Below are 26,930 nucleotides of genomic sequence, written 5' to 3'. Positions count from 1 at the left end.
ATGAAAGATGGAGCTCTTCTTAATATTTTGACACCAAAATCATGTCGATACACCTTACCGACTGCGAGTAAAGCCACCCACGCTTTAACTTGACAGACTGTACTTTCAAACACGCATTTCTAGAGTCTAGATGGCAAACCTAATTGAATTGTTAAAAAATAATTTTTCCCCCCAATCGAGAGGAGCATCATTTAACTTTAAATAGAGTAATTAAATTATATGTTTAGATGATTCGCAAATTCTCAATTTTTTGTTTAAATTTAAATCACCCAAAATTATGCAATTTAAAAACTAAAGTATTTTAACACTTGAACTATTATCAATTTACTGAATTCAAAATAGAATAGACTAAGATTGAAATTTCAAGATTTATGCAATTTCAAATTAAAGGCGTTTCAAGTTGTACGATTTTTAATAGAAGCATTAAAAACTCTCTGAATTAGTATTTAATTTAATACAAATGGTACCATTTTCAAATGGTTGAGCGCTTTGTTTCGAATCTGTTGTTATCTTATATTCAAGGAGCCTATAATATCTTCCTTCATTCCTTTAAAAAATACCACAAAAAGTGCTGAATTCAGGAGTAATTCAAATCCAAATTCCAGATGACAGAAATAGGAATTTTAGCTTTCTGAAAGCATCTCAATCTAAGCAACGACTAATGCCAGCTAACTTTTGTCTGCAAATAATTAGAAAGATAATCTTAATATTATAACCAAAAAAAAAAATCGCCACCTAATTTGTTTTTCATTCAAAATGTTCTCCTTATCATACTAACCCCGTTATCAAACTTACCTTTATCGACCCTACTTCAAGTTTGAATTTGAAAAATTAAATAAATGGAGAGAATGTTTAAAAATCGGATAATCTCAGGGAATCTCATGCCGTATTTTAAATATCCAGCTTGGTTAATAATTATTAATAAAAAATACTCATTCTTCTGCAGATTTCCGTTGGACATCTAGCGACGAATTATATTCCTTATCCTCTCAAATTAGCATGCTACATAAACGTTATGAACGGCCTTCGCAAATTAGAAAATGACAAATGGTGCATAGGAATTGGATTTAGCAACAATAAGTATGTACTCAATATTTACAATTATTTGTAATTATATACTGTTCCATTCTCAAAATGTGAATTCATAATTTCTAAGTTTTTGGCTAATAAGATTTTGATTTCTTGCAGTCACTCCGATTTATGTTCAGTTCTCGCAGGAAGAATGAATTCACGATGTAAAGCTTGTGCCACAATAAGAAAGAATGAGCAAAGGAATGAGAACGAAGAAATCCAGCGACGCCAACGAAAGAAACCTTCCAAAAATCTAAAAAATCTTATCGCAAACTTGAAACGAATAAACGAGCGTCTAGAGGGAAAGGTTCGTTTCCAACTATAATTTTAACTATCTTTAAATCCGAATTACTTTTAAGAATATTCATTTATTTGAAATACTATTTGTTTTTTAGGTTTGTAAAATGAAACTCATGGTGGCTCATTTGAAAAATAAGCAATGCGTTGATTGCCTTCATGACAAATTTCTGAAAAAGACTCTGGCTCAAACAGATTCTTCATCGAATACGGCCTCGAAAAGTGATTAGGTTCCTGTTCCTTATTGTATACATGAATTAGGTTAAGCTTGTTTTTATTTTATAATTAAAATATGTTTATATAAAAGAAGGGATCGTTTTATTAATTGAAACGCCTCCCCACTCCTCAAGAAATATTTTATATCTCGTTCTACGATGCGGCGGTTCAATTGTTTGCAAATGATTTTTCATACTAAGATTGTAGTAATATATTTACAATTTTAAATATAAAGGGTTGAAAGTTGAATAATTTTGTATTCAAACTTTCTTAAAATGAAAAATGTCCATTTTAATAATTTCAAATTGAAATAGGTATTCAAAATTGGACAGTTTCAAAGGTTTCAAACATAAATAAGATAATTGAAACAGAAACAATAGAAACAATTCTTGAAGTGGAATAAATTTAAGTTTAAACTTTCAATGTTGTATTTTTCAAAATTAAAATCTTGTCAAAGTTGTACATTTTTCAACTAAAATGTTTGAATATATAAATAACTGTGAATTTGATAGTTCTAGATTGAAAAATTTAACAATGTCCTATTTTTTCCAAATTTATATCTTTCAAAGTTGTACAGTTTTCAATTTAATTGCTTTATAAGTCAAATAAATTTTAGCTCAAAACGTTAAAAATTGTATAATATTTTATATTGAATGTTCATGAATTGGATAATGTTACAAAGATAGTTTTTGAAATTAAATCATTTTTATTGTCTACCGTCTAAAAATTTTATTTTATATTCAAAGCCATCATAGTTGAATATTAAAAAAATAAATAAAAATCCTTCAATATTTGATTGATTGTAAATTGCGAACTAGATTGAAACTTTGAAAAATGGATTGAAATTAACACTTTTAATTGAAACTTTAAAAACGGTTGGTTCTAAAATTTAAGTCGTTCAAAGTTGTACAATGTCCACTTGAAAGACTTGACACTTGAATGATTTCAAATTGAGAACGTTCAAAATTGAAAATTTTTATATTGAAAGCTCATGAATTCATTAGTTGTTTTTTAAATCATTAAAGAAATTTCCATTTTATCTCTAATTTGAAGCGATAATAGGTTTTAATAAAAAAATTAAGTTTAAAAAATAAGAACTTTAAATTAAAAGCATTGATTTAAAAAAACTTATTTTTCAAAGTAGAAAAATGTCTCGCTTAATTAAAATGTATGTCGTTCAAAATTATACGATATCCAGTTTAATTTAGTTCATATACGGTATTTACCTTGGTACAAAGTTGTAAATAAATTTTTGTTGGATTACACACTAATTTGAAGTGTCAATAATAATGATATAAAAGTAAAAGCTTTTAAAATTGAATATTTTTAGAATCAAGTTTTTTAAAATAGATCATTTAAACATAAGTTCGTTGAAAGCTCAACAATTCAAGTTTGAATTTCTAAGATTCTGCAATTCTATTTCGAAATTCAGGTGAATATTTCTCTTTTCACATATATTTTTACGCAAAATCCGGCTATTTGTGCTGAGATTTTTAATACATTTTCAGAACGAATAATTTTAAATATTTGAAATTGTAATGTTTTAATTTTAATGAACGGTTGACCATTACCAAATTTTCCATCCGTTCGTCCAGTACTAACGTTATAGAAATTCTATATTTGTTTAAGGAAAATTCCGTACTTGCAACTTAATTTATTTAACCAAAAAAGATTGTAATGTGAAATTGAATTTTGAATAATACTAATGGAAAATTGTTCAGTTTTGATGACTTAAATGCTCAAATTTGAAACTGTCAATAATGGGCGAAAATTGTTTAAAAATCTTTAGTGTCTACCGTTTTCTAATTTTTTTTCCTTAAAAAAAATGTTATTTTCCCGCGTGACGTCTGTGATATTGTAATGGTCGAATGTTTCTATGACAACGCTTGGTCTGTTTCGAGGGACTTGTATTGACACGTAGGAAAATGCCTTTTACACGTGCAGTCAATCGGCGCGATCAATTAACATTAATTTACACCGAATTACTAAAACTGAAGTCCCTCACTTTGACTTGATCACAAGAAAAAAATCACAAATCGATACTAAAAGGTATTTGAACAATTTAGAAACGTTCCTTTTTCTGTATTTTTTTTTAATTCTCTCGGCAGTAATTATTCTCACTTGAAGAATAACGTTATAGTAAAAAATGTGCGGAAGTTTTAGTAAAATATTAATCGTATATTAAAATAAAAAACGTTAAAAAGGTTTTTAAAAATCTTAGGATGTAGAAATGGGTAACTGTGTGCGAATGACGATCGAGGAATTAAGTCGCAGAAGATGTTCCGAAAAGTTTGTTTACCTTTTTTTAATTATTGAAATTGCATTCCTATTTTCTCTTCCGGGTATATATTTTCTATTTGTATTTTAGGACAATTGTTTTACTAATAACAGGACTTGATAATTCCGGAAAAACTATGGTTTTAAATAGAATTAGTGGTGGTAAGTGATTTTTGAAAGAATTTGATTTCTTTAAATTTTTATTCTTTTTTTATGTTTAAGAAACTTTCTTTGTTCTGTATTTTAGATCCAAGTCATATTGTTTTCCCAACAATTGGATTCCGTACAGTGTCTCTGAAATACAAATCTTGTAAAATAAAAGTATACGATCTTGGAGGAGGTCCACAAATCCGATCGATTTGGAAAAAATATTACAGTGATGTAAGAAAAAGAATTTATGTAAATCAATTAACATTTTTAAATACTCGAAAAAGTAATTAAATGTGTTTAAATTTCAAACAATTTATTTTTCAGGTTCATGGGGTAATTTATGTCGTGGATGCAAGTGACTTATCACGACTTTCAGAAAATAGAGAGGTGTTCAGTGAACTTATTACTCACGAACACGTTTCTGGAAAACCATTATTACTGTAAGAAAAAAAATAATGCAGTATTTGCCAATTATTGAAATTGTAGGAATCTAAGGCAACAGCTATCCAAATTTAATAATTTGTTTCAATGTCCTCAAGCGCAAGATAATTAAAGTTTACCATTTCAAACCTAATTTATTTAAAAGTAAAACATTCATAATTAAACAATTTAACATTTCGGGCGATAATTATTCGACAAATTTAAATCTTGATACTTATTCAAAAATGTAGGTCTTCAAAATTGAACAGATTCAAAAGAAGACAATGAAAGTTACTTAACTATCAAGACTTTCAATAAAAAACTTTTTCGTTTTGAATATTTGACTTTGAAATTATTCGTTTTGAAATATTAGTTTAAAATTGTTGAACTATATTAAATGGTCAAATTTTTAAAGTTTCAATATTAACTATACAATGCCATTTCCCCTGATTTGCCGGTGCACACACTATTAAGAAAATCCTTTAGTCACAAAGTGTTCAAATTAATTTTTTGTTTCCAGATTAGCAAATAAACAAGATTTAAGAGGCGCGATGGACGAACTGGATATAGTAGATAAGTTAGACGTAGAAGAGTTGGCGAATTCAATGCGATGTCCAACGAGAGTAGAAATTTGTTCTAGCATTTACACGGACCTAAAAGGGAAAGAAGAAAACCCTGGAATCTCTGAAGGGTATAGGCAAGTAATCAAATTAAATCTCATTCTCTTTATTATTCGACTATCAATTTCTACCTCTCTCATAAATAAAAAACTATCTTATTTCCATTGTCTCAAATTTATGACAGGTGGTTACTGGAAACAATATTGAAAGATTATAACAATCTAAATAATCGAATAAAGAAATCCGAAATTCCAAGGTATCGGAAATTATCTGCAAGGTCTTCCGTATTATCAAAAGCAGGCTCGGCAAATCCGTTTAAGCCCATAAGAGAATTTCTCAAAGAAAGAGTAACTATTTATAGCGCATTCGTTTATCCTGCACTGGTGTAGAGTACGTCAGTAAGAGCACTCCGATCGCTCCGTCTTACTTCTTCTTACTTCTTACTTCTCACTCTGACCTGCGTAGGTGCAGATCGGAGTGCACCAGTGCAAGATAACCGAATACGCTATTAGAAACTTATTAAAACACACAATCGCAAAAAGCAAATAAATATTAACCTTAAATATCTTTCAGAATAACTCCGTGGCGCCAGCAGTTCAATAATTTGCCGAAATGCAGTCTGAGTCGCCAAAAATCTCAACAGACTGAATCTCCTTCGAGAATTTACAATACGTCAAGCCACGAAGTGCCTCTAAAAATAGAAAAGTACACGAAATCTCAGGGTGCGATTTTAAATTTTAGGAAACACAATTTTCAAACTATAATAGACAAAAAAATCAACTGAAACATTTTATCAACGAAGTATATTTAAATGACAAAGAGAGAGTTAATTGACGAAGACTCGCTTCGCAATAACATTTCCTTAAATATTTTATTTTCTCAGTAATCGTCCCTCTGAAGTGCAATAGCGATACGTACAATATTTATAACAAAGAAACAGTCACTCTTCTTTTACCTAACAATTATATACCTAAGTATTGAAACCTATTCTGATTATATTTATTCATTTCCTATCTTCACTACTTCTGTACAGTTATAAAATGCGGATAGAAAAGAGGTCTCTACCTCTAGGGAATAAAATTAGTGCCTCTACCCGTGTACATGTGAAGATTATCTAAACTAGAAATTTTATTGGCTAAGCTTCGATTTGTAATTGAGATAGTAAATCTTCTACTACTTTAATATCTTCCTTTTCTTGAGGTCCTTTCGATTTGTACAAACTGTCCAAACGTTTAGCAACCCACTCGCTCAGTTTTATGGCTTCTTTCTTCTTTGGCGCTGTACTTTTCAGCGAAGATGCGAGGTGATTCGTTACCTGCAATTTAGACATTTTGTGTGGGTTTTAAAAACATTTACAAAATATGAAGGGTGGAAAGACAAACGAGATAACTAACAATTTTTTGAAAATGGAAAAATTCTGAAAAATTCAAATACACATCGCGTTAAAAGTATTGGTTAGAAATCGTAGTTCTTATGGTAATAATACCTCAAAGTTACATTTCCATATCAGTTAAAAATAAAAACTAGTGAGGCCAAAATATTTTTTGTAATATTTCCGAAAGGCAGATATATTACAATAGCTTCATGGTTTAACAACAAAAAATGTAAATTTTATTATTATTTAATCCTCTCGTAAATGACTAATTTTCTTAATCAAACTTTCTCCCTTGTATTTAATTACAAGTAAAAAAAAGTGTCAACCCGACATGATCAAATTCGGACAATATTTTATCATAACTGGAAGCTTCTTTTCAATCAAACTTTTTTGGTATTGATTAAGCAATACCTCAGTTCTGAAGCAGATTTTTAAAAATTAAGATTTCGATTTTATACCATTTTTTTTCTCTCCTGTACGATTGCCATTTTGTCAGCTACCTTCTTTTGCCTTTCCACCCTTCCTATATTGAACAGTTTTTTTTATTTAAAGTTTGAAAGATGTCAAATCCAATTTCAAATCTTTTAAAGATGTACATTTTTCAATTAAAATACTTGAGAGTTGAATTAGTTTAAGTGTACAACCTTAAAAATCGAAAAATAAAATTACACAATGAAAGTTTATGGATTAGACAATTTTTAATTAATAAAATCGAATAATTTCCAATAGTGTCCTTCAAATTTTAAACATTTTATTTTGAATTCGAGTCCGCAATACATTTTTAAAAATAAATCTAGGACAACAAAACAACCATCGAATCTCCAGTAAAGACCATAAATGTTTGAATGAGCTCGATTTGAAAGTGTTTAATTTTATATGCAATACATACATATCCATGCATGCAGTAATACATACCAATAATAAGCCATAAAGCGCTCTAATGTTGTTTGGATTCAGTTTTATTGCCTGGCAGAAATATGACTTAGCTAGCTCCATATTTTCATATCCACCCTGTTAAATAAGTGCGAATGCAAATTCAATTGAAACAATAAAATTAAAATCAGACTAATTATTGATATTTCATTATTTCAGTATCACAGACCTGTGAATATTTAATTTCCGCATATCTTTGGTAAATTAAATGACTATGTGGATTGTGAAGTATAAGTTCCTCCATACAAAATGCTGCTTTGGAATAATCTTGTTCTTGAAGGTACAAATCACACAATTCGTGCCAAGCTTCTTGATCACTCATGAACCTGAAAAAAGGTTTTCAAATGATCAGACTGATAATACAATTTCAGAATATAAATAGTTAAGCTGTAAATTAATTATTTCAGACAGAAGATGATAAATATTTTTATCAAGCCCTTACTTTTTTAAATATTCCGTAAGTTCTTTGATAGCTTCTGTGATTTGTCCCCTTGCCTTAAAAATAGCAATTCGTCTTTTTCTAGGAGCTGCGTTAGTTTCGTCTCTTTTGATTATGGAATCTAATACTTCTACTGCCTCATCATACCTAAGAGAAAATTTAACAATCATTAAAACTGTTTGTTTCCATTTAATTTTTTATAGAATGCTGATGTGAGTTGTTAGCTTTAGAAGCCAATAAAATGGAAAACAATTAAGTTTCTTCAAACGATTCGGCTCAAGATGGGGGGGGGGGGTCAATTTTATTGGGCCCTGAAACCAACAACTGACATCAACATTCTCAAGCAAATATTTAAAAATTATTTTATAATTACATTTCCAAGGCTTCCAAATGCATTGCGTGATATTTGTGGACTCTTAGACTTCCCGGGAACTCGGTCATAAGAACTTTTAAACATTGTTCGGCTAGAGAAAGACGATAGCAGTCTAAAGCTGCGATACATACTTGTTCCAAAACTAAATATTCTAAAAAAAAATGTGCCAATATCTGTGTGTAAAGTAATTTATTTTTCACATATTTTTTAGTATAAAGTTAACTTACTTTCATTTCCAAGATTATCCACTTTCGACTTCAGGGTCGATTCCCATAAGTCGACTACATCCTTACTTTTCCGTTCATTATTTTCTCTCCAAACTCTGAATAATTCTCTAACATCTATAAAAATTAAATTGTCCACTTAAATTATTCCAATACAAGCTTAATTATAAATTAAATTAATTCTTCAGTTATAAACACGGGTCAATTTAAAACAGCATAGGTAGTTAACTCATTCGGAAAAAGTTAAACAATTAAAAAGGAAATTCTGCTTCAAATTCAAATGAAATTAAGATCTAAAGAGCAAAGTTTTGATAAAAATGTTCCAGAAGAGCCCAGGAAAATTTTCTTCTGGAATAATGTCTATCATTGTGCACTTCAATGCACGATGAGTGCATTTTATTTCATAGTTAACACGATAATAGGAAATAGACAACCTTCAACTGAATACACAGTACAAAAACCTCACCTTCATAGAAATAAAGTAATGTAAAAAATCCATAAAACAATTATTTTCGGATAATTAAAAAAATATATATATGTTAATTATCGATACATTATCGTCGTGGCTTAACATAATAATTCGCTGATTCCTTATCCCACCCATTGCTCCAAAATCATTCTGACAAAATAATAAAATCCAAAGTTTCAATTAAATAAGAAAAAATTGCATAAAACTCACCTGTCCAGGCAAATTCATCGTACTCTGAAGTCATATTTCCAAGTTTCAATTAACTATTCTTTTAACACAAAATACAAAACGAATTTCGAAAAACAATTATGATGCAGTCTGTTTCTGTCTGCTACAGACGTCAAAATCGGAGCAACAGCACAACTATGGAAAAATGGTTTTATAACTGTATAGCGTAATTTTGGTATGTGTGTATGGATGCCTCCATCTTTAACTTACCAGCGGGAAAATTTGATTATTGTAAAAGTTCCAGATTTGGAAGCTTCCTCATTTTTCTTCTTTTTTTAACTCTCCCAGATAATAAAACTTAAGAATATGGAGCGTCATTAAAATTATAAACATTCGCATTTTAAAACACTCAAAAGTTTCAAAAAAATGTGCTCATCAAAATATTATAATATAAATTTCAGTACATTGACCTAGTAAAATATAAACAGGGATACCTTACATTCTTACAATGACACATCACGTGATCGATCGCCAGCTGTGATTTTTAAAGTACGCATGCGCAATTCTAACATCTTGTTTACTCTTCCTCTGCTCCCCTCTATACCAGAGGTTTTATAGTTGTCGAAGACGCGAGAAAACTGTTGTGTGATTTTCTATCGATAAAAATATACGCAAAAAGCAAAAGTCTGTTTAGAAAATAATTAAATTCATTGCGAAAAGTGATTAAAAATGGCTGCAGTTTCATACGAGGAAAGCGATAGCCTCCCAGTGAACGACAAGGACATCGGTGACGCATTTGGTTACGGAAGGTGAGGTTAAAAGATGCCAAGAAATGCCTGAAATATATTTACGACCATATTGCCTCGTGTTGTGTAGAAAGTCCTGCGTCAACCTGTAAGAACTTGCTTCAAGGACTAGATTCTTGTAGGATTTTCTTCATCTTTTCAATGAATTTTTTGTATTTTTATTTGTTATTTTTTTGTAAAGTTGCTTCGAAACGACTTTTGGAGCAAGTGGTTTTGTTTACTACTCGATTTACGATTATCGATTCTTATTCGGAGTTGTGATGACAATGGAAAGCATCAAAATTTCTGATATTTCCATTGCACTGAGGGAAATGCAGTGGTAATTGTCAAGGACTTTTGGGAGATTTATGAACCTTGCTGTCTAAAATCTAGGTTTCTAGATTGTATATATAATTTTATATTATCATTAGCTCTTAAAAAATGAATTAGGATGGTCTCACTGCACATTGCAGATCCTATGTTTCAGCTCACTTATCGCGTGTTTTTGTCTTGCGATTCTTTCTATTAATTTATTAATTTTTTACCCGGGTTTCTTTTAAGGTACATTTAAACTTTCCATTGTTTTTTTTACGAAATAATCAGTCTTAATAAATATAGCCAATTTTTTAGAAATTTAGATGGATATTTAATTTGACTTTATCTTGGAGAGACCTCATTTTAGTTCATAAATACTAGAATTACATACTTTTTATGTAATTCGGGCCTGTTCGTGTTTTGAATCAAATATGTACTTAGAGTAAAAAATTGGTTAATTTCAATGGTTTGATTTTTTTTGTATTCTAACTCGAGCATTCGAAAAAGTCGTTTTACACCAAAAGTATTGAAATTAGCCAATTTTTTGCTCCGAATACAGATTGGATTCAAAACAGAAATGCGACCTAATTGTCTAAAATATATATAATTCCAATATTTATGAATTAAAATGGGCAATTCCATTTTGAGGTATTAAAGTGCTATTTAATAGTATGTGCAATTATAAAGATATTTACTATTCCAAAGTTGAGATAATTGAGATTGAAATAATAATCTTGAAAATATAAACTCTGCGGCAGGTTTTCCAAAATGCCACTTTTTTTGAATTCAGCTAATATTACGTAGATTACACCAAATTTAACATTCATGGTTTTTTCCTAAATTTTGTGAATTTTTTCAACTTATATTGTTCTTGCGCGTTCTCAGGATATTGATTGATCTATTTTAAATCTTATACGAATTAAGGATCCGGATGCAATGATAAACTCGAAAAATTATTATCCAAGCATCTTATGATATCCAAATGTTTACAGAAAGACTCTAGATAATGACCAGGCGAATGTTTTTTCGATGTGAAGTTTTTTTTTTGCGAGAAATATTTTTTAACAATAAAATTGAAAAGGTGAGAAAACAATTTTTCCCCAATTCCATTCTTTTTTAAAACACAAGTCATCACAACTCAGCCAAATATTATTGAAACTGTTTGAGATTCAGTACACATATGCAGCATACCTCAGTGATGTCTACAAAAAGAAGAAATAATTTAAACTGCCTGTTGTTTAATAATAATGAATCCGCTGCTCGAAGACGCTCTTTTCTGACGGAGCTATCTATCGTTGTTGGCATTAGAACGCTTTCTTATAAAATACTTAATTTCGTCAATTTTCATTCAATCATTCTCAAAATTTCCAGACTTTTTTATGTCAAAAAGAAAAAATTATGGTTACCGATCGGTCTGAATTTATAATCAAATATTATTAAACAATAGGCAGTTGATTTTTTTTGATTTTGCAGATATTGCTAGAGTATAATGTGTGTCTATACCAAGTTTGAAATAGTTTCAATAATATTTGGTTAAACTATTACGATTTAGTTTTTAAAAAGTAATTGAATTTGAAATCATAGTTATCATTTTTTTAAATTTATCATTAAAAATATGAATCGGAAAAAAACTGCAAATAGAAAAAAGTTTCGCTATGTTATTCTCTACATGCCAATAATAGACAAATTAAATTTTTTACATTAAAATGTGGATATCACCAGGCGCTTGGACAATCATTTTTCGCGTTTTCGAGAGCCTTTGCATTATTGCAACCGGACCCTTAATTATAAGGGGACTAAAATCAAACTCCTGTGCTATGATGTATTTAATTTCTAAAATTTGTTTTCGATCACTAATATGTACATACAGGTTTAATTGTTCCCGAGGGTCTTCTGAAAATAGTTGGAAAAAAACTGACTTTTAGTAGCACATCAAAGAAAAAAGTAAATTTTGCTATTTTTAAAAACTTTTAAAGTTTTATATTCTAACGTTCTCTTGCCAGCTTCCTTTATCTACCATTCCTCTGCTACATCCTTCCCATACATGCTCCCATGTTTCCTCTTCCCATTCACATATTCTGCACTTTCTTTTCTCCTTATTTCCCGAATATATCCCCTCCCTTAGCTCGTTTCCCACTCTAAATCTTGCTATTCTGGTCCACCTTCTCTCTCCTCACCCCTTTTCTAAATACTTTGGTACTGCTTCCTTTTTTATCATCTTATACCATTTATTCTATTTTGATTCCCCGATCATCCCCCACCCTTCTATTAATTGTATTCCCCTCTGCTTTTCCTCCATTTCATAATTTACTCCAGTCCCGTCTTCTATGTCTCTAGCATTAAAAAACTCCCTTATGACTTAATATCGTTTATAACACAGTTTTACCATTTTAATTTTTCTATTTGATTGGTGTCTTTTTCTATTTGATTGTTTCATTCACAATTATATTGAAATTTCACATACGTTTATTTATATACCTGCAAATTAAGACTAATTTAAAATGAAAAACGTATATATTGAAACGGTAGAAAACTAAATCTGTACCCCGAATCAGTAGCCTCTGACTATATAATTACGTTTTGGAAAGATTTGTTATGAGATTGGATTCGTTAAACCTGAAAGAGCTTTACACCTTTTTAAAAGCTTTTATTTTAAAATTTGCAGTCATCAAATGTGACTAGTGGGTGAAATTTGTTTTATAAGTCACTAATAGTAAAACGTTAAAGCTGATAGGAAATATAAAACTATTTCACAAACTTCAAAAAGTATTGGGGGTAATTTGGAACTAGAAATCCGGACGAATCATTTTCGTTTACCTAAACGAATGTAAGAGCACTTTTAGAGTTCGGTACTTCTTGTACCACAATGCATCTTTAAAGTATAATAATAATAATTATGTATAAAAATGCAAAATGCCTATTATTAGCAATAATCATTTTCTTCAGAGGCATTTATTGTTTCGTTTCAACCTTTCGTTCATTATAATTCGAACTTTGTTGAGTTATTTCAAAGTAAAAGAATGTGTTAACTACATTTTTTAAAATAAATATTTATATTTAGAACTTTTCTAGCAATAAGAAGCTAATCGCGTTGTTTGCTACTTTTTAATAATCGAAAACTTTTTTTTGAAGATAAATTGCAAGGTTAGAAAGTTTAGGGATTCATACCAATTAAAATGCATTGCTCTGTTTCTAAAGTATTTCTAAATTTGTGTATTATTTCACAGCAGGAATGCCGTTTCTCCTTTGCCAGGGCCGCTTCGTACGGCTCCGACAGAACGCTATGCAACACATTACAACATGAGTCACTCCAAGCGTGGAGTCGCTTTAATCTTTAACCATGAATTTTTCACCATTAGTCACTTGAAACCACGATGTGGAACGAACGTCGACTGCGAAAATTTCGCCAGCACTCTCCGAAACATAGGTTTCGAAGTAAACGATTTGCACAACTTGACTCACAAAGATGTTATTAAAAATTTGGAAAGAGGTGCATAAAATACAAATAACTTAAATCGAGTTGTTCATTCACTTAATTCTGACTAGTGAAAATTTTTGTCGGGGATTTTATAAATATTCCAGAAGGGACACTGAATATGTAATTACATATTTTTAAATTTTAGTCGCCGAAATGGATCATTCCAACCATGATTGTCTGGTCGTCGCAGTTCTCTCTCATGGAGAATTGGGATTGCTTTACGCTCACGACACGCCTTATAAAGCTGAATCGATCTGGATAAATTTCACTGCCGAAAAATGCCCCACTCTTGCTGGAAAGCCGAAACTTTTCTTTATCCAAGCTTGTCAGGGTGACAAACTCGATGGCGGAATTTCTCTCAAGGAACGTACTGAAACTGACGGAATGCCAACCAACACATTCCGTATTCCAAACCACGCAGATTTCCTCATTGCTTACTCCACCATCCCAGGTATTTTCTTAGCAAGGCATTCATTAATTATAAAAATTAAAAATTTCAGGCAAACATTAAAAAATTCTATTGTGAGCTTCCATTAAAGTAATAGCAGTTTATTGCCAAAACGGATTCTAATTTTAAAATACATAATTTATTTTGTTTTATACATTTTTTATTTCATTCTAACATTTATACGTTTGTAAACAGCAGCCCCCTGCCTCGACCGTGCATGTGTATGTAGCAGTAGTTTTCTTACGATCCGGAGGGGAAATGTTGGTCTAACTAATCCAACAGATGGCACCACAAAAATAAGGTCTGACTTTTTCATTGAATTGCCTTAAGAAAAAGCAAAAATAATTAAAAACTTGATGCTGTTTGTAAATATCCCCTCCGGATCGTAAGAAAATAGAAAAGTGGGGGCGATGCATGGGGCTGGTAAACATGTACCAAAATACTGTCAACTGTTTCGACTTTTTTATTTGAGATTCGGAAATTAGCCAATCATGTCTTTAAAATCAATCTTCGCTTTTCTTCTCTGATTGGTAGAAGCGATTTAACAACTAAAAGTCCTTGTGATATTTAAAATATCATTAATTTATTGTTAAATTATCTCCAAAATAAAGTATTTAAACTTTATTTACTTCCACAAATCGACAGATCAGGTAATTTACTATCTCTAACCTTTTTAAAAATACATTGGATATTTCTAAAGGTTTGTTTAAGCAATTTAAACAAGCGAAAGTGCAGTTTTCTTATGAATTCATTTCCCGGTGACGATAATTTGAAAATGATCTAGTTGACTCTTGATGGATTGTCTGCGATTTTCCCAGTAAACATGCAAATAAGTGGCAAGAAACTTCCAACGCAGATGATGGAAAGTCTCGATCTAGAGGAAAATTCGGAGGACAGCTTGTATGAATACATGTCTGATGGTAATCAGTGTCTAGGTGCTCATCAGGTAGAGACACCTAGCGATGAAAAACCCATGGGCGATTCTTTTGATGTAAAAGAAGAGTGCAGCTGTGACATCAGTACGAGAGAACTTATACCGGATACTCGTACGTTAATTTTTGCAGCTTCTGCTTCGAGGTCAAGGATAAACGATTAACTATCTTGCATCTCATCATTTTTATATCCTCTGCACATCATCTGAATTTCTTCTTATTCACCTATCACAAATGTACAATGTGCTTTCATAGTCTTGTCTGGAAAAAGCTCTAATAGAGAATGAATTCATAAAGAAAACGCATTTTTGTAGCTTCTCTCTATGCAAACTCTATCCTGTTGTATTATAAATCTATATTGAGGCTTCATAGCATATTTATTTCTTGAACTATTTTTAATTAATCCTAATAACTTCTACTGAATTTATCAAGAATTCATCTGAACTTAACTAAGTTCAAGTGAATTCATACAATTGGATTTAATTGCATTCGACTAAGTTCAAATTTAACCCAAGTACAACAACTTGAATTTTCAGAACACTTCTAACAACGTGGAATTTTTGTGGGATTCCACCCATACGATTTTTTTCTTGGGTTCATTGAATAAAAATAATTGGAATTCATTTAAAGCTAAGAATGAGAAAAATTGAACTGATTTCCAAGAAAGTAAAGATCAGTTGAACTAAATTCAAGTGACTCACTAGGAACGCCGAGGTTTAAAGTGAATTCAACTTTAGTCATAATTAATTTCATTTATTTCGATCAATTGTAATTAATTAGTATTATAAGATTATCTATAATATATCACTAAAATCGACTGAATTCAATGCTAATTTAGATTTAATTTCAGGGTAGCGAATTGACCGGGAATTGAGTGACAATAATATCGTTTTTATTTTCGGACAAGGAACTTCCGTAAAAAAATATCATTTCAATTGGAACATGAAATTTTTTGCAGGAAATGGGAATTTTTTTAATAATTAAAACTGGGGTTTAGAAGAAAGGAGTTTAAAAAATCTGATTCCAGTAAAAATTCGTCACAACTTAAAAATTCCTTCTGCCAAATTTGATAAAAAATAGTACTTCAAGTAGTTTTTAAAGTACAAGTAGTATTTCGAAGATGAAATATTTCTGATTTTTAATCTAACTATTTTGTTAAACATTGATTTTGTTGTTGGAAATTTCGTCATTTTAATTTAAAATTCATCTATTTTTAAAAATGTAACTACTTTGTTGAAAATCAATTTTTCAACTAAAAATTTAACTTTTCTGAAAACCCGCTTTTATTTTAGTTAAGAAATAGATTTTTAACAGAAAATTCAACTATTCTGTTTTTGACTGAAATTTTATCTTTTGTGGATGAAAATTGGTAGGTATAAAAGTCACCTATTCTACTTGCAGATTCATTATTTTAGTCGAAAACTCATCGGTTTGGTTGAAAGTTAATTTTTTTAAGCGAATTAGCCCTTCCCTTTTGGGTGGAAAATTGACCTTTTCAAGTTCATAATGTAACAATTTGGATCTAATTTCGTCTTTTTAAATACAAAATTCATTTATTTCGTTGAAAATTCACGTATTTTGTTAAAAAATCGATTTTATTCGTAGAAAATAATTCAAAAAATTTGTTTGGTTGAAAATTTAAGTAGTTTAATTAAATATTTATCATTTTAATTAAAATTATATTTTTTTGTTTGAAAAAGTAGCTATTTGATTGAAAACTTGTTTTTTCTTCGGACGGAAACAATTTTTTTTACCGAAAATTTTACTGTTTTTCCGAAAATCCGATTTTTTTAGTTAAGAATACAATTTTTAACGGAAAATTGAACTTTTCTACTTTTGTTTAAAATTTTACCTTTTTTTAGATGACAATTTAACTAAATAATTGAAAATTGATATTTTTTAATAAATAATTTAAGAATTTTTTGAAAATTTCTATTTTTTTGTTGAAAATTAATCTTTTTGGTTGAACATTCATTTCTTTACTAAAAATTTAATTATTCAATTTTTTGTTAAAAAAATATTTTTTTAGTTGAGAATTCGTCTTTTTTTGTTGAACATTGATTTTCTTAACTTAAAACATAATTTTAATTTACTTTAATCAACTGCTATCGGAGTTAGATGGTCTTTTTCTTAGAATGTTTAACATTTATTATGACACAAATTTCTAATACTATTATTAAAAACTGACCAGTATATCGAAAAATTAACATCTTTATTTATTAATTACTTAAGTTTTGGTTGAAAATTTATCTTTTTTAGTAAAATTTTGGATGTTTTGGTTGAAAGTTGACCGCGTTTCAGATGATTCATTGCTTTATTTGAAACCCCTTTTTTTATAATTCAAATATTCCAGTTAATCTTATTGTCTAAAAATTCATCTTTTTGGTCAAAAATTCAAGTATTTGAGAGAAATATTCACAATTTAGTTGAAAATTCATCTGTTTGGTTTAAAATTCTACTATTCCAGTTGAATATTCTTAATTTGATTTGAAAATGTATTTTGAAATTTTTTGCTCTGGTTGTGTCAAAAGATGTTTAGAAACAACGTCATCATTGAAAATAAATGTTTGCTTCTTCCGACAAATATGAATATGTTACTTTTACTTGACCGGGAAAATTGAAAAACTCGAACGCGTAAAACCGAGAAATGATCTGGAATTTGAATTCATCTGCCGAATCACCATCCTGAATTTGAATGAATTATAATTCAACTAAATTCTAGTGAAATCGTCTAAATTCGTAGAAAGTTATTAAAATCAACTCAACAGAATTGTTCGTAATTTCATTTAACTTGTAAATCAAAATGAAATCCATGCATTCGTTAAAATGTATTGATGGCAAATTCAAAATATCCTCTCAAAATTCGACTGAATTTACATTTCATTTAAGTGAATTCAGATGAACTTACAATAATAATAAATTCTTTCAAATTGCTCTTAAATACAAATGTTCTAAATAGATTCAAATGTCGCTTGGCACTGAATAAGAATATGTAAATTCAAAATTAATTCAAATCATACCTGAGAATCAGGGGCGAATGCAACCTTAAGTGCATGTGATACTTTTTCGTGTGGTAAATCGGGTTCAGTTCCCCCGGGTTCAGTCCACAAAAATTAAAATGTTAAAAAACTAAAGTCGGAGATGCTATAGAGTACTATAACGAACTTCCCCGAACTCTTTTTTGTAGGGGTAATAACAGCAACAAAAAGTTTATTCTGCTAAATAAAAATTGTATTCTATTCAAGGTAAATAAAAATACCTATGTGAAATACTATAGGTGTATTGACTACGGTTGTATATAGTTGTGCCTACTGTATGAGCGTTTTGATTGTTCATATGCATAAAATAAATTTGTATCCTCATAGAGGTAGGTTTATTTTCAGGAACAAAAAACTGACACTTATTTCAAATTTGTTTCTACCCTATTCCCCGAAAATCAAAGGCCATCAAAAAGGTCATCAATGTGTCTAACAACTTCTTAAGTTGCAGCAGCGTTAAATTTCAAAAATTAAATGAGTTTTTCTTGTTAAAACAAAGTAAACAATTTTCTTGAAATTTTATAAGTCACTATTAAGAGATCATAAAACGTCATTAAAGAAATAGATCATTTGAAGTGGCTCGAACATGCAAACAACTACATTGAATAGATTACTGTTATATTCCCAATATCAAAAAAATTTCCTCATATAAACAAGGTAAATAATTTGGTTTGAAAATAATAAAACGGTATTATTAGGTTACGGAAGGACATAAAAGGTTCTTCAATAGGGCAATCGATGCGTCTCGAAGACGCGAAAAAAGAAACCTGTTTTATATTCTCATTATTAAAAAGATTGTTCTCATATGAACAAAATATTTTTTTAATTTATAAATCGGCATTGCTAAATCATAATATGTCGTGGACGGTTCGTCAATAGGTCATTCTACACGTCTCGGTGATGCGAACAAAGTATTGTATTTCTAATATCAACAAAGTTTTTCTCGTATAAACAGAATCAAGCATTTTTTCGAAACTTCAAAAATTGAGTAAATATTATAACTGCCATATATATTCTAAAATTACTTTTTCGCAACCTTGAAAAATAATAAAAATAATTGTTAATTATAATTACATATTATATAATTCTTCGATCTCAAAGTGTACCATTTAAGGATTATTTCAGCAATTGTTCAAAGTAGCGTCACTACTGGTCCATGTATTAGCAAATTATGTAATAATGTTTAGCTTGTCATTTTTCAAGGTAACAATAAAATCAGTCTTCTGGAATCATTGGTATCTTTGTGAAATCTTTGAAATTTGGCGTGAACTAAAAAATCGAGTGGTCAAACATTCTGAATTAAAAATAATGATGAGTCCATTGAACTGTATTAAATATTAAATTCACCAAAATTAATTCCGCCTAATAAAAAAAAAAATAAAATAAAAAATAGAAACAGTTAGCTATGAAGTCCAAGTTTCCTTTTAATTCTTCAACATTTTGTTACTCCTTATTAATGAGAATATTTTGATTTTTCTCAGGATTCTATTCATGGAGAAACACCACACGTGGCTCGTGGTTCATGCAGGCTTTGTGCATGGAACTCCGTGAAAATGGACATCGTTACGACATCCTCACTATGCTGACTTTCGTCTGCCAACGAGTGGCGTTAGATTTCGAATCCAACACTCCCGATAACATGCACATGCATCAGCAAAAGCAGATTCCCTGCATCACTTCAATGTTGACCCGTTTAGTAAAATTCATCCCTAAACAAACAAACGGCGTCGCCTCCTCTTCATAAATCTCAATTCTCGAAACGAAATCGAATAGTAAATAGACTTAGTATTTTTTGAAGTTTGAAAGCAATTCCATACGCATTTAAAAGAGACCTGATTTTTGGATCTTCAGTTTTTTTTAAATCGTAAAGCTTTAATTTAAAGCGTCAGAAGTTCCGAACACTTTATTTCAGTAGCAGTCCAATTGGAAGATTTGTTGACGCATGTAAAGTAGAAAATTCTACCAAAGTCTTTCATCTTCCTCAGGGGAGAATAATGACAAAATATATAATCATAAATGATAAATTAATTAACAAACTGGAGATCTTAAGCAAAAAAGTAAATATACTCTAGCAATGTCCCGAATTATTTCACACTTCTGCCTCTGCATGTCATTAGTTTTATGTGACTTGTGTAGTTATACACAAATTTTTGATAATCTCTTTACCGATTTTATATTAATTTTAATTGAACCGAAAAATGAAATGAAATTTTTATGTTCGTTTTTCGACGTAAGAAAGCCAACATTCGGCCGATATAGAATTAATTGAAGGATGAGTTTTCTAATTGAAAGCTCATGTCTTTCTTAAGATAAAGATAATAGCGCAATTTTAATGTCAATTTAACGTAACAATCGTAAATTGTGATGCTCTAAATGTTACTATAACTTTTTTTATAACATTTGTACTTTAATCGCTATTTTTGCATTTATATTTTGTTCGATGACTTTTATACACCGGAGGCGTTTACTTGCATTTATTCTACGTAATAGATTGTAAACTACTTAAATATTTTGCTCATAAAAAAGCCGGCAGGTGCTTTAAGTTTTCAGTGCCTATATTTTTTTTGTCATTATTAAGTTTTAAGGATACCAGAGGTACTACTGAAAAGTCCAGCTTTGTGGATTGAAATTCGAAAGGTCTGCATTCTTAATTTAAAAATAACGTGATTTGTTGACTGTAAAATTAAATCCAAATAACAAAACTGTTGTAAAATTATACAAAAAATTAAAATAAATTGATTTAGAAATTGATGAAATTCGGAATTTTGTTCAAGAAAAGTCAGAGATTAATAAAAAAAACTTGCAAAAGTCAGGGAATTTCTATAAACGAAGTTCAAATAAATGTCAAGGATAATCAATTTAAAGAATCTTCATTTAAATTCAAATTTGGTTTATTCCATGTATAAAGGAATTTTATATTAAAAATGCTAAGATTCGAATTCTGGTCCTGAAAATTCTTTCCAGGGAGGAAAAATTATGGAGGTCCAAAACAACAATGTTGCTCATGTTTCACTTTTTTTTATAATAAATTTCTCCGATAGAGTTAGAGCAACATTGTTGTGAAGACACTTTGAATTAGTTCACACTAGATATCGATCTCGTTCATAAAAATTTGTATATTTTAGAATGGAATATACTAGATCTCGTTTAAAATTTTTGATAACGTATTTACAATTTTGCTAAGAAAGTTTGCAGAACGTCTTTATTGAAGCCTTTTGGGCTTAATATAGAAGTATAATTATTCAATAATTCATTGTGATCCAAATTACTTTTTTATATGCATATTTTAGACCTAGATCAAAGCGCAATCGTGATCCTTTTTATGGAAAAGTATGTATTTTAGGTCGACGTAGTACTTTTATACAGAATAGAAATAAATACTCGTTGTACAAAAATACTATTATGTTTTTTTAAATTTTCCTTTAAATTAAATAATCAGGGAAATCGGTGATTGATACTGTTGAAGCAAATAATAAATATCACACTTATTATTATTGAAAAGAATCAGAGAGAATGACCGTAAATAGATTAAAAGATTGTCTAATTAATCTCGTCGTTTATTCAAAATGCAAGGTGACGCGTAAAAACATGGAACACAGATGTCCATCGACTCCGCGTTGTCAGTTCTGTCGGGCCGTCGGTTTAATCCGAACGCAGTCGGAGATACCCGAAGTACAGTCTCTCCCACTCTCACTAACGCGATAAACTAACTGCTCCAATACTACCGCCGTTTGAGCGTTACTTTTGAACTGGACCTATATTAATTATTTGCATAATTTTGGAACTCTATCTCGTGGTAGTGCTTTCGAGAGTATGTCGGCGCATTGTAACTCGGAAGGAATATACTTTACAACAATGTCTTGGCTCGAATTTTTCTCTGATATAATGGTGACGAATATCAATATGTTTTGTACGTCTGTGGAACACAGGATTTTTTACTAGACGTATTGCACTTCGGTTTTCCACACAAGCACATTTCACTCTCACACAAATAGCCTAAGTCTCGAAGCAATTTACGTAGCCACATGGCTTCTTTGGTCGCTGTCGCTGCTGCCACATATTCCGCCTCAATTGTACTGAAGACAACTAGTTTTTGTCGTTGTGAAGAACAAGACACTGGTTTATTTGCTACACAGCACGTGTACCCAGTCGTTGATCGTCGAGTTCCAATGTCGCTTGCATAAGCTGCATTGGAAAATCCGATCAATTCTGGTTCGCTACCGCCGCTTCTGTACTCTATACTGTAGTCGATAGTTCCTTGTAGGTAAGCAAAAATTCGCTTCACTACTCGCCAGTGTTTGACAGTGTGATTGTTTAAAAACCTGCTTACGCAATTACGACCACAACGCCGATAACTAGCAACGAGGCTCAAAAGCGAGGAAGGTGTTCAGAGGGAATCCCGTCGGGGAAAGAGGTGGGGGGTAGGCCTGTGAAGAGGCGCAAGGCAGCCCAGCAGCCGACGATCAGGCTCGATGCTCACCATACAGCAGTTTGAGCTTTTTAGGAAGGCTACCTCGAGGGCGCTCGAAAGAGTGTCCCCAGACCAATTGCCAGGATTCAGGACCCCCTTCTGTAGGGGAGAGGTCTTTGTGTTTATGGCAGCCGACCTAGCAACCAAAGCTTGGCTACGCAAGGTTGTAGTCGAGACAATCCCTAGTGGGCACAAAGTTTGGCGACGTCTTTACGACATCGTTACGACATCTTTACGACATCCTATGTCGTGAAGGTGTCTTTACGATATCGTAAATAAGTCGTATGATATGACGAGGTCTTTACGATATCGCAAAGACACCAAAACGACATGGACACAGGATGTCGTAAAGATGTCGTAACGATGTCGTAAAGACTTCGCCAAATTTTGTGCCCACTGGGGCCTTGGGAAAGCTCATCGTTTAAGGTGGGTGGAGTTGAATTGCTCCAGAAGATGGTAAAAGCTACTGCGTGGTTCCCGAGTGAACTGGAAGACCCGTCTGTGATCCTCCGGCGGTTGGAGCGGATCCGTGACAAAAAGCGCAAACGTCAAAGTGCCCGCCCAATGAGATTCGCGCTCCCTGAAAAAGGCCCACAAATCAGAGATGGAGTAGAGGCGTGCTCATAAATACAGCAATCGCAATGAAGCAATTCGCTCTCTGATTCGCGGGCCTTTTTCACGGAGGGTGACTCTCATTGAGCGGGCGCATTGCGTTTGGGCTTTTTGTCACGGATCCATTGGACCGATTCAACCCCTCACTTAAGACAGCGTCATGGGGAGTAGTAAGGCACGATATGCCTCAGGAAGAGAACACAACGGGAGGAGGAATCAAACATCTCCTAGTTGTGCAAATCCCTGAGTTTCAGGCGAGGGTTCTTGCGGTCCTCAGTGCCAGGCCCTTCTACCACTTTGCACAGGTCAACTTTAAGGTGGCCAGCCAGCGGCTGGAGGAGCTTGCCGATGTACAGAAAGATCGGGAGCAGACATAAATGAATGCTCTCGGTAATTAACTTGCATCACAGCAAGGCGCTTCTGCAAGTTTTCAGAGGGGTATGGCTGCGAGGTACACAAGTATCTCGCTAATCCAGGAACCCTGGTTAATTCGAGATACCATTAGGGATTTAGGGGCGCTGGTTTTTTTTGATAGTCATGGCATCGGCTTACTTCTCATATAACAGCTCATAGATATAGTTCGAGCTGGAATTTACTGTACCCGTGGGCCCGAAATGGACCAGAAATCCAAGAATAACGGACTAAGGTCAGTTTTCTACGGAACTAAGAAGTGTACTCTCAGAGGTGCCCAGGTCAAATCCACTAATGAAAGTAATTTCCGATCTTCAAGAGTCCAAAAGGCTGGGGAAACACACTGGTGGAAGAGGAAACTCGAAGAGCTTCGCAGGGAAACCAGAGAGAGGTTCAGAAGTGTCAGTATTGGCAAAACGGTGGAACTATGGAACTCATTGACAAAAATGAGGGATGAATATAGGAGTGCAATACGCAAGGCACGGCATAAAAAATAGACCAACTTTTTCACTGACATCGAGAAATAAGCAGAGGCGGCTAGACTTGAGAGAAGAGGGAGCGGCACCTCCCAGGCAATCAAAGTCGTCTGTGGGACAAGTGGGCTCAAAGTGGCGGCTAGCCAACGAGATCGTTACCCTAGCCAGGGTCACGTGGACCCTGAGGTCCTTCAGTCCTTACAAGCCTCTGGTACGTCTGATATATATCCAGTCTTCTCATAGAGGGCTGGTTAGATCATCATTGCGCCGATTGTGAGACTTACTAGGGCTGGTCTGACGTTGGGTTATGTGGACAGATATTTCCACGATAAGGTCTTGTCAACCCTGGCGGACCGAAGGAACCGAAAGGAGCCTCTACAAAGTGCCCTTTAAAACCCCACTGAGTCCCCCTTCAGTTCCTTTTTAAAAAACTCAAAAAAACAGCAAGATCAACTTTTAAATTGTTAAAATTCGGATTGTACGTTAAAATTTGTATTAGAGACTCACGGAGTAATTGCAATACTTTTTCTTGCAGCGTTAAAAACTTCAAAAAATAAAATACCTGTCATTTACATAGGCCGAAGGCGGCTTCAAGCGCATCTTCTTTCACTAGCAGTTAATAAGCGTTCCGTCGGTAACTTAAAGATTTTTGTATGTATGCTAGCGCCACGCGGTGGAAACCTCAGACAACAACGCTGCGATGCCAGTGAGAGAATTTTATTTTTACATTTCGCGCGCAACATACTATTTTAGAGATTATGGATGCGCTTGATGTCACCTTCAGCAGAAGTTAATGACAAAGGGAGACTCAGTGAGGTCTTTAAGGGTACTTTGTAGAGGCTCCTTTAGGTTCCTTCGGTCCGCCAGGGAAGTAGGCAACTTTACAAGCAAGAACACGCGTATAGGGCTGGTCACGCGACTGAGACGGCTCTAAGCACACCAGTTAACCTAATCAGGGCGGCTATGATCGCACACGGTGTGCCCATTGCAGTCGTGGAATGGACCTGCCCCCTGTTGGCCAACAGGAATCTAACTACCACCAAGGCCGATACCACCTTATGTGAACCCGTTGACTCGGGATGTTCGAAGGTAATAATTTTATCACCCCTGCTGTGGGGCCTGGTAGTTGATAAATTGCTGAATCTGCTCACGAGTCAAGGCCACCACGTTATAGGCTATGCGGACGATATTTAGGTTATCGTGCGCGGCCAAAATTTGGATGCCCTCTTCGGAATAATGCAGAAAGCACTAAGAATAGTAGATTCATGGTGCATGAGGACTTGACTGTCAGTCAATCCGACTAAGCTAGATGCAGTTGTATTCGCCAGAAGGTATAAGTCGGAAACCACGAGTACATTCAAACTGGCTGGACAGCAACTGGAGATTAAAGGACGAGATAAATATCTAGGAGTCATTCTGCATAAGAAGCTATCGTAGAACCAGCACCTGAAAAACAAGTGCAAGGCGCTAGTAGCTACTATCTGGCTCTGTAGGAGAGCCAAAGGGAAACTGAAGACACTTATGTGGATCTACACAGAGATATTGCAACCCAGACTAAACTATGTGGCGGTAGTCTGGTGGAGCAGGGTCGAAGTGTTCACTGTGAAGTCTCGACTGAAAAGGATCAGGGCACTGATTCTGAGTGGCATCACTGGTGCCTTGAAGTCGAAACCCACGATGGCTCTGGGGGCACTAATAGGTTTGAAGCCCCTCCATCTTACCATCAAGGCCGTGGCTACGAAGGAGGCCTGGAGATTAGGAATGGTAAAGAAAAACAGTATCTCGACGGTAGTCCGGATACGAATAGACATTGCCAATAGGCCGACACTGAGTCAGCCTATCCACGAAAGAGGAATGACTTAAAGGTAAGGCACAGCTGCCCAGTGATGAAGATAACTGGTTTACAGATGTAAATCGGTTTACAGGTGTATATCGGTTTACAGGTGCATATCGTAGAAGGAATGGAATGGGCTCTATAATTTTGATGGGGTCCTACGCCACAGTTCTACAATCTGAGATTATGGCCATGCCCCAGTGCGCCTACAAGGCAAAGGAGTATGGCAATAAAAGAAACATTCGTATCTGCTCAGAGAGCAGGGCTGCTATCATGGTCCTAAATGGAAGAACGACCACGTCGTTACTAGTTTAAGAGTGCTAGGGACAAACTACCGAATCACTCTGCTTTGGATCTCTGGACACCGCGGAATCAATGGAAATGAGATATCAGATAGGCTAGCAAAGTTATCAGCAAAAGAAAATTTTACTGGACCTGAGCCAGTCGTAGGCATTTCCAGTAGGTTAGTCACTGAAGATAATAACAGTTGGCTGACCGAGGAACATCAGAATGAGTGGGGTTTAGTCTCTGGCTTCAGATAGGCTAAAGCACTTTTCGGCTCAAATTTAAATTCTTACTGAGCGAAGGAATTACTCAATTGCTGCATCAATGAGTCTGAAATATCAGCCAACAGCGTAGCTGCGGTCCTCTTTCTATGGAGAGGACTATGGGGTCACGCCTAAGGTTTATAAGGGGACGCAGCAGGATAACCCAAGCGCTAGGGGCTGTTACGGTCTCAGACCAGAACAATGCCCAGCTAACAAACGTCCCTGGCACATTAGCGGACCAATGGGCGGCAGACGGCGTGCCGCCAATAAAGCGTCGTTTGGTCGGTATGAATAAGCGGCGGACCGAAATGCGGGCACAAGGTTTCGCCCCCTGAAATCGCGTGTGCAAAGGCTCTTGAAGACCGCATGGAAAAAAAAATTAATACTATTTTTCAAAACACTTATATGGAAAAAAATAGCTTTTACGAAGATATTAGTAAAATAGGGGAAAAATGAACTAAATCCCATGCATTTGGTCACTTGTTTTCCCCTCAGCAATCTAAGAAGTGAAATTAGTTGTAGATTGAAGTGAAAATACTTATAGTCGGAA

General features: G+C 33.1%; 4 protein-coding genes across 5 annotated transcripts in view; 3 read left to right on the top strand and 1 right to left on the bottom strand.

Annotated features, from left to right (window-relative positions):
• The window catches only part of LOC117182292, an 8,566-nt gene extending 6,889 nt beyond the window's left edge, over positions 1–1,677 (top strand). The window contains exons 4-6 of the mRNA XM_033375422.1: positions 947–1,080; positions 1,189–1,378; positions 1,467–1,677. Of these exons, the coding sequence (XP_033231313.1) occupies positions 947–1,080; positions 1,189–1,378; positions 1,467–1,598 (456 nt within the window). The 3' untranslated portion in view covers positions 1,599–1,677. The remainder of the gene's footprint in view (positions 1–946; positions 1,081–1,188; positions 1,379–1,466) is intronic.
• A 1,839-nt stretch (positions 1,678–3,516) lies between these two features.
• On the top strand, positions 3,517–6,233 carry LOC117181394 (ADP-ribosylation factor-like protein 13B). Its single transcript, XM_033374004.1, has 8 exons — positions 3,517–3,633; positions 3,806–3,873; positions 3,953–4,023; positions 4,109–4,242; positions 4,336–4,451; positions 4,952–5,128; positions 5,236–5,398; positions 5,625–6,233. The coding sequence occupies exons 2-8, from the start codon at positions 3,815–3,817 to the stop codon at positions 5,652–5,654; spliced, it is 750 nt and encodes a 249-aa protein (XP_033229895.1). The 5' UTR covers positions 3,517–3,633; positions 3,806–3,814; the 3' UTR covers positions 5,655–6,233.
• LOC117181393 (ER membrane protein complex subunit 2-like) lies at positions 5,846–9,238 on the bottom strand. Its single transcript, XM_033374003.1, has 7 exons — positions 9,075–9,238; positions 8,399–8,512; positions 8,172–8,322; positions 7,802–7,945; positions 7,529–7,685; positions 7,342–7,437; positions 5,846–6,366 (listed from the first exon to the last, which is right to left on the bottom strand). The coding sequence occupies exons 1-7, from the start codon at positions 9,106–9,108 to the stop codon at positions 6,187–6,189; spliced, it is 876 nt and encodes a 291-aa protein (XP_033229894.1). The 5' UTR covers positions 9,109–9,238; the 3' UTR covers positions 5,846–6,186.
• Positions 9,239–9,611: 373 nt separating this feature from the next.
• LOC117181392 (caspase-1-like) lies at positions 9,612–20,016 on the top strand. Of its 2 annotated transcripts, none has more exons than XM_033374002.1 (4): positions 9,612–9,841; positions 13,363–13,622; positions 13,756–14,061; positions 19,510–20,016. In XM_033374002.1, the coding sequence occupies exons 1-4, from the start codon at positions 9,762–9,764 to the stop codon at positions 19,770–19,772; spliced, it is 909 nt and encodes a 302-aa protein (XP_033229893.1). In that variant the 5' UTR covers positions 9,612–9,761; the 3' UTR covers positions 19,773–20,016. The 2 variants fall into 2 exon arrangements, with proteins under 2 accessions (XP_033229893.1, XP_033229892.1); XM_033374001.1 differs by having other exon boundaries at positions 9,613–9,841; positions 13,360–13,622.
• The last annotated feature ends 6,914 nt before the right edge of the window (positions 20,017–26,930 follow it).

The sequence above is a fragment of the Belonocnema kinseyi genome, chromosome 10, assembly GCF_010883055.1.
Source record: "Belonocnema kinseyi isolate 2016_QV_RU_SX_M_011 chromosome 10, B_treatae_v1, whole genome shotgun sequence".
Taxonomy (NCBI): Eukaryota; Metazoa; Arthropoda; class Insecta; order Hymenoptera; family Cynipidae; genus Belonocnema; species Belonocnema kinseyi.
Note: the sequence above shows the minus strand (reverse complement) of the source record. Positions and strands in the feature narration are given on the sequence as shown.

Excerpts from the sequence above, each read along its gene's own strand:
- LOC117181393 (XM_033374003.1), bottom strand. The coding sequence starts at position 9,108 with ATGACTTCAGAGTACGATGAATTTGCCTGGACAG. Across the intron at positions 8,513-9,074 it reads CGATGAATTTGCCTGGACAG|ATGTTAGAGAATTATTCAGA; the intron begins GTGAGTTTTATG and ends TAATTTTTATAG. Across the intron at positions 7,438-7,528 it reads CGGAAATTAAATATTCACAG|GGTGGATATGAAAATATGGA; the intron begins GTCTGTGATACT and ends CTTATTTAACAG.
- LOC117181392 (XM_033374001.1), top strand. The coding sequence starts at position 9,762 with ATGGCTGCAGTTTCATACGAGGAAAGCGATAGCCTCCCAGTGAACGAC. Across the intron at positions 9,842-13,359 it reads GACGCATTTGGTTACGGAAG|CAGGAATGCCGTTTCTCCTT; the intron begins GTGAGGTTAAAA and ends ATTATTTCACAG. Across the intron at positions 13,623-13,755 it reads TATTAAAAATTTGGAAAGAG|TCGCCGAAATGGATCATTCC; the intron begins GTGCATAAAATA and ends TTTAAATTTTAG.
- LOC117181394 (XM_033374004.1), top strand. The coding sequence starts at position 3,815 with ATGGGTAACTGTGTGCGAATGACGATCGAGGAATTAAGTCGCAGAAGA. Across the intron at positions 3,874-3,952 it reads CGCAGAAGATGTTCCGAAAA|GACAATTGTTTTACTAATAA; the intron begins GTTTGTTTACCT and ends TTTGTATTTTAG. Across the intron at positions 5,129-5,235 it reads GGAATCTCTGAAGGGTATAG|GTGGTTACTGGAAACAATAT; the intron begins GCAAGTAATCAA and ends AATTTATGACAG.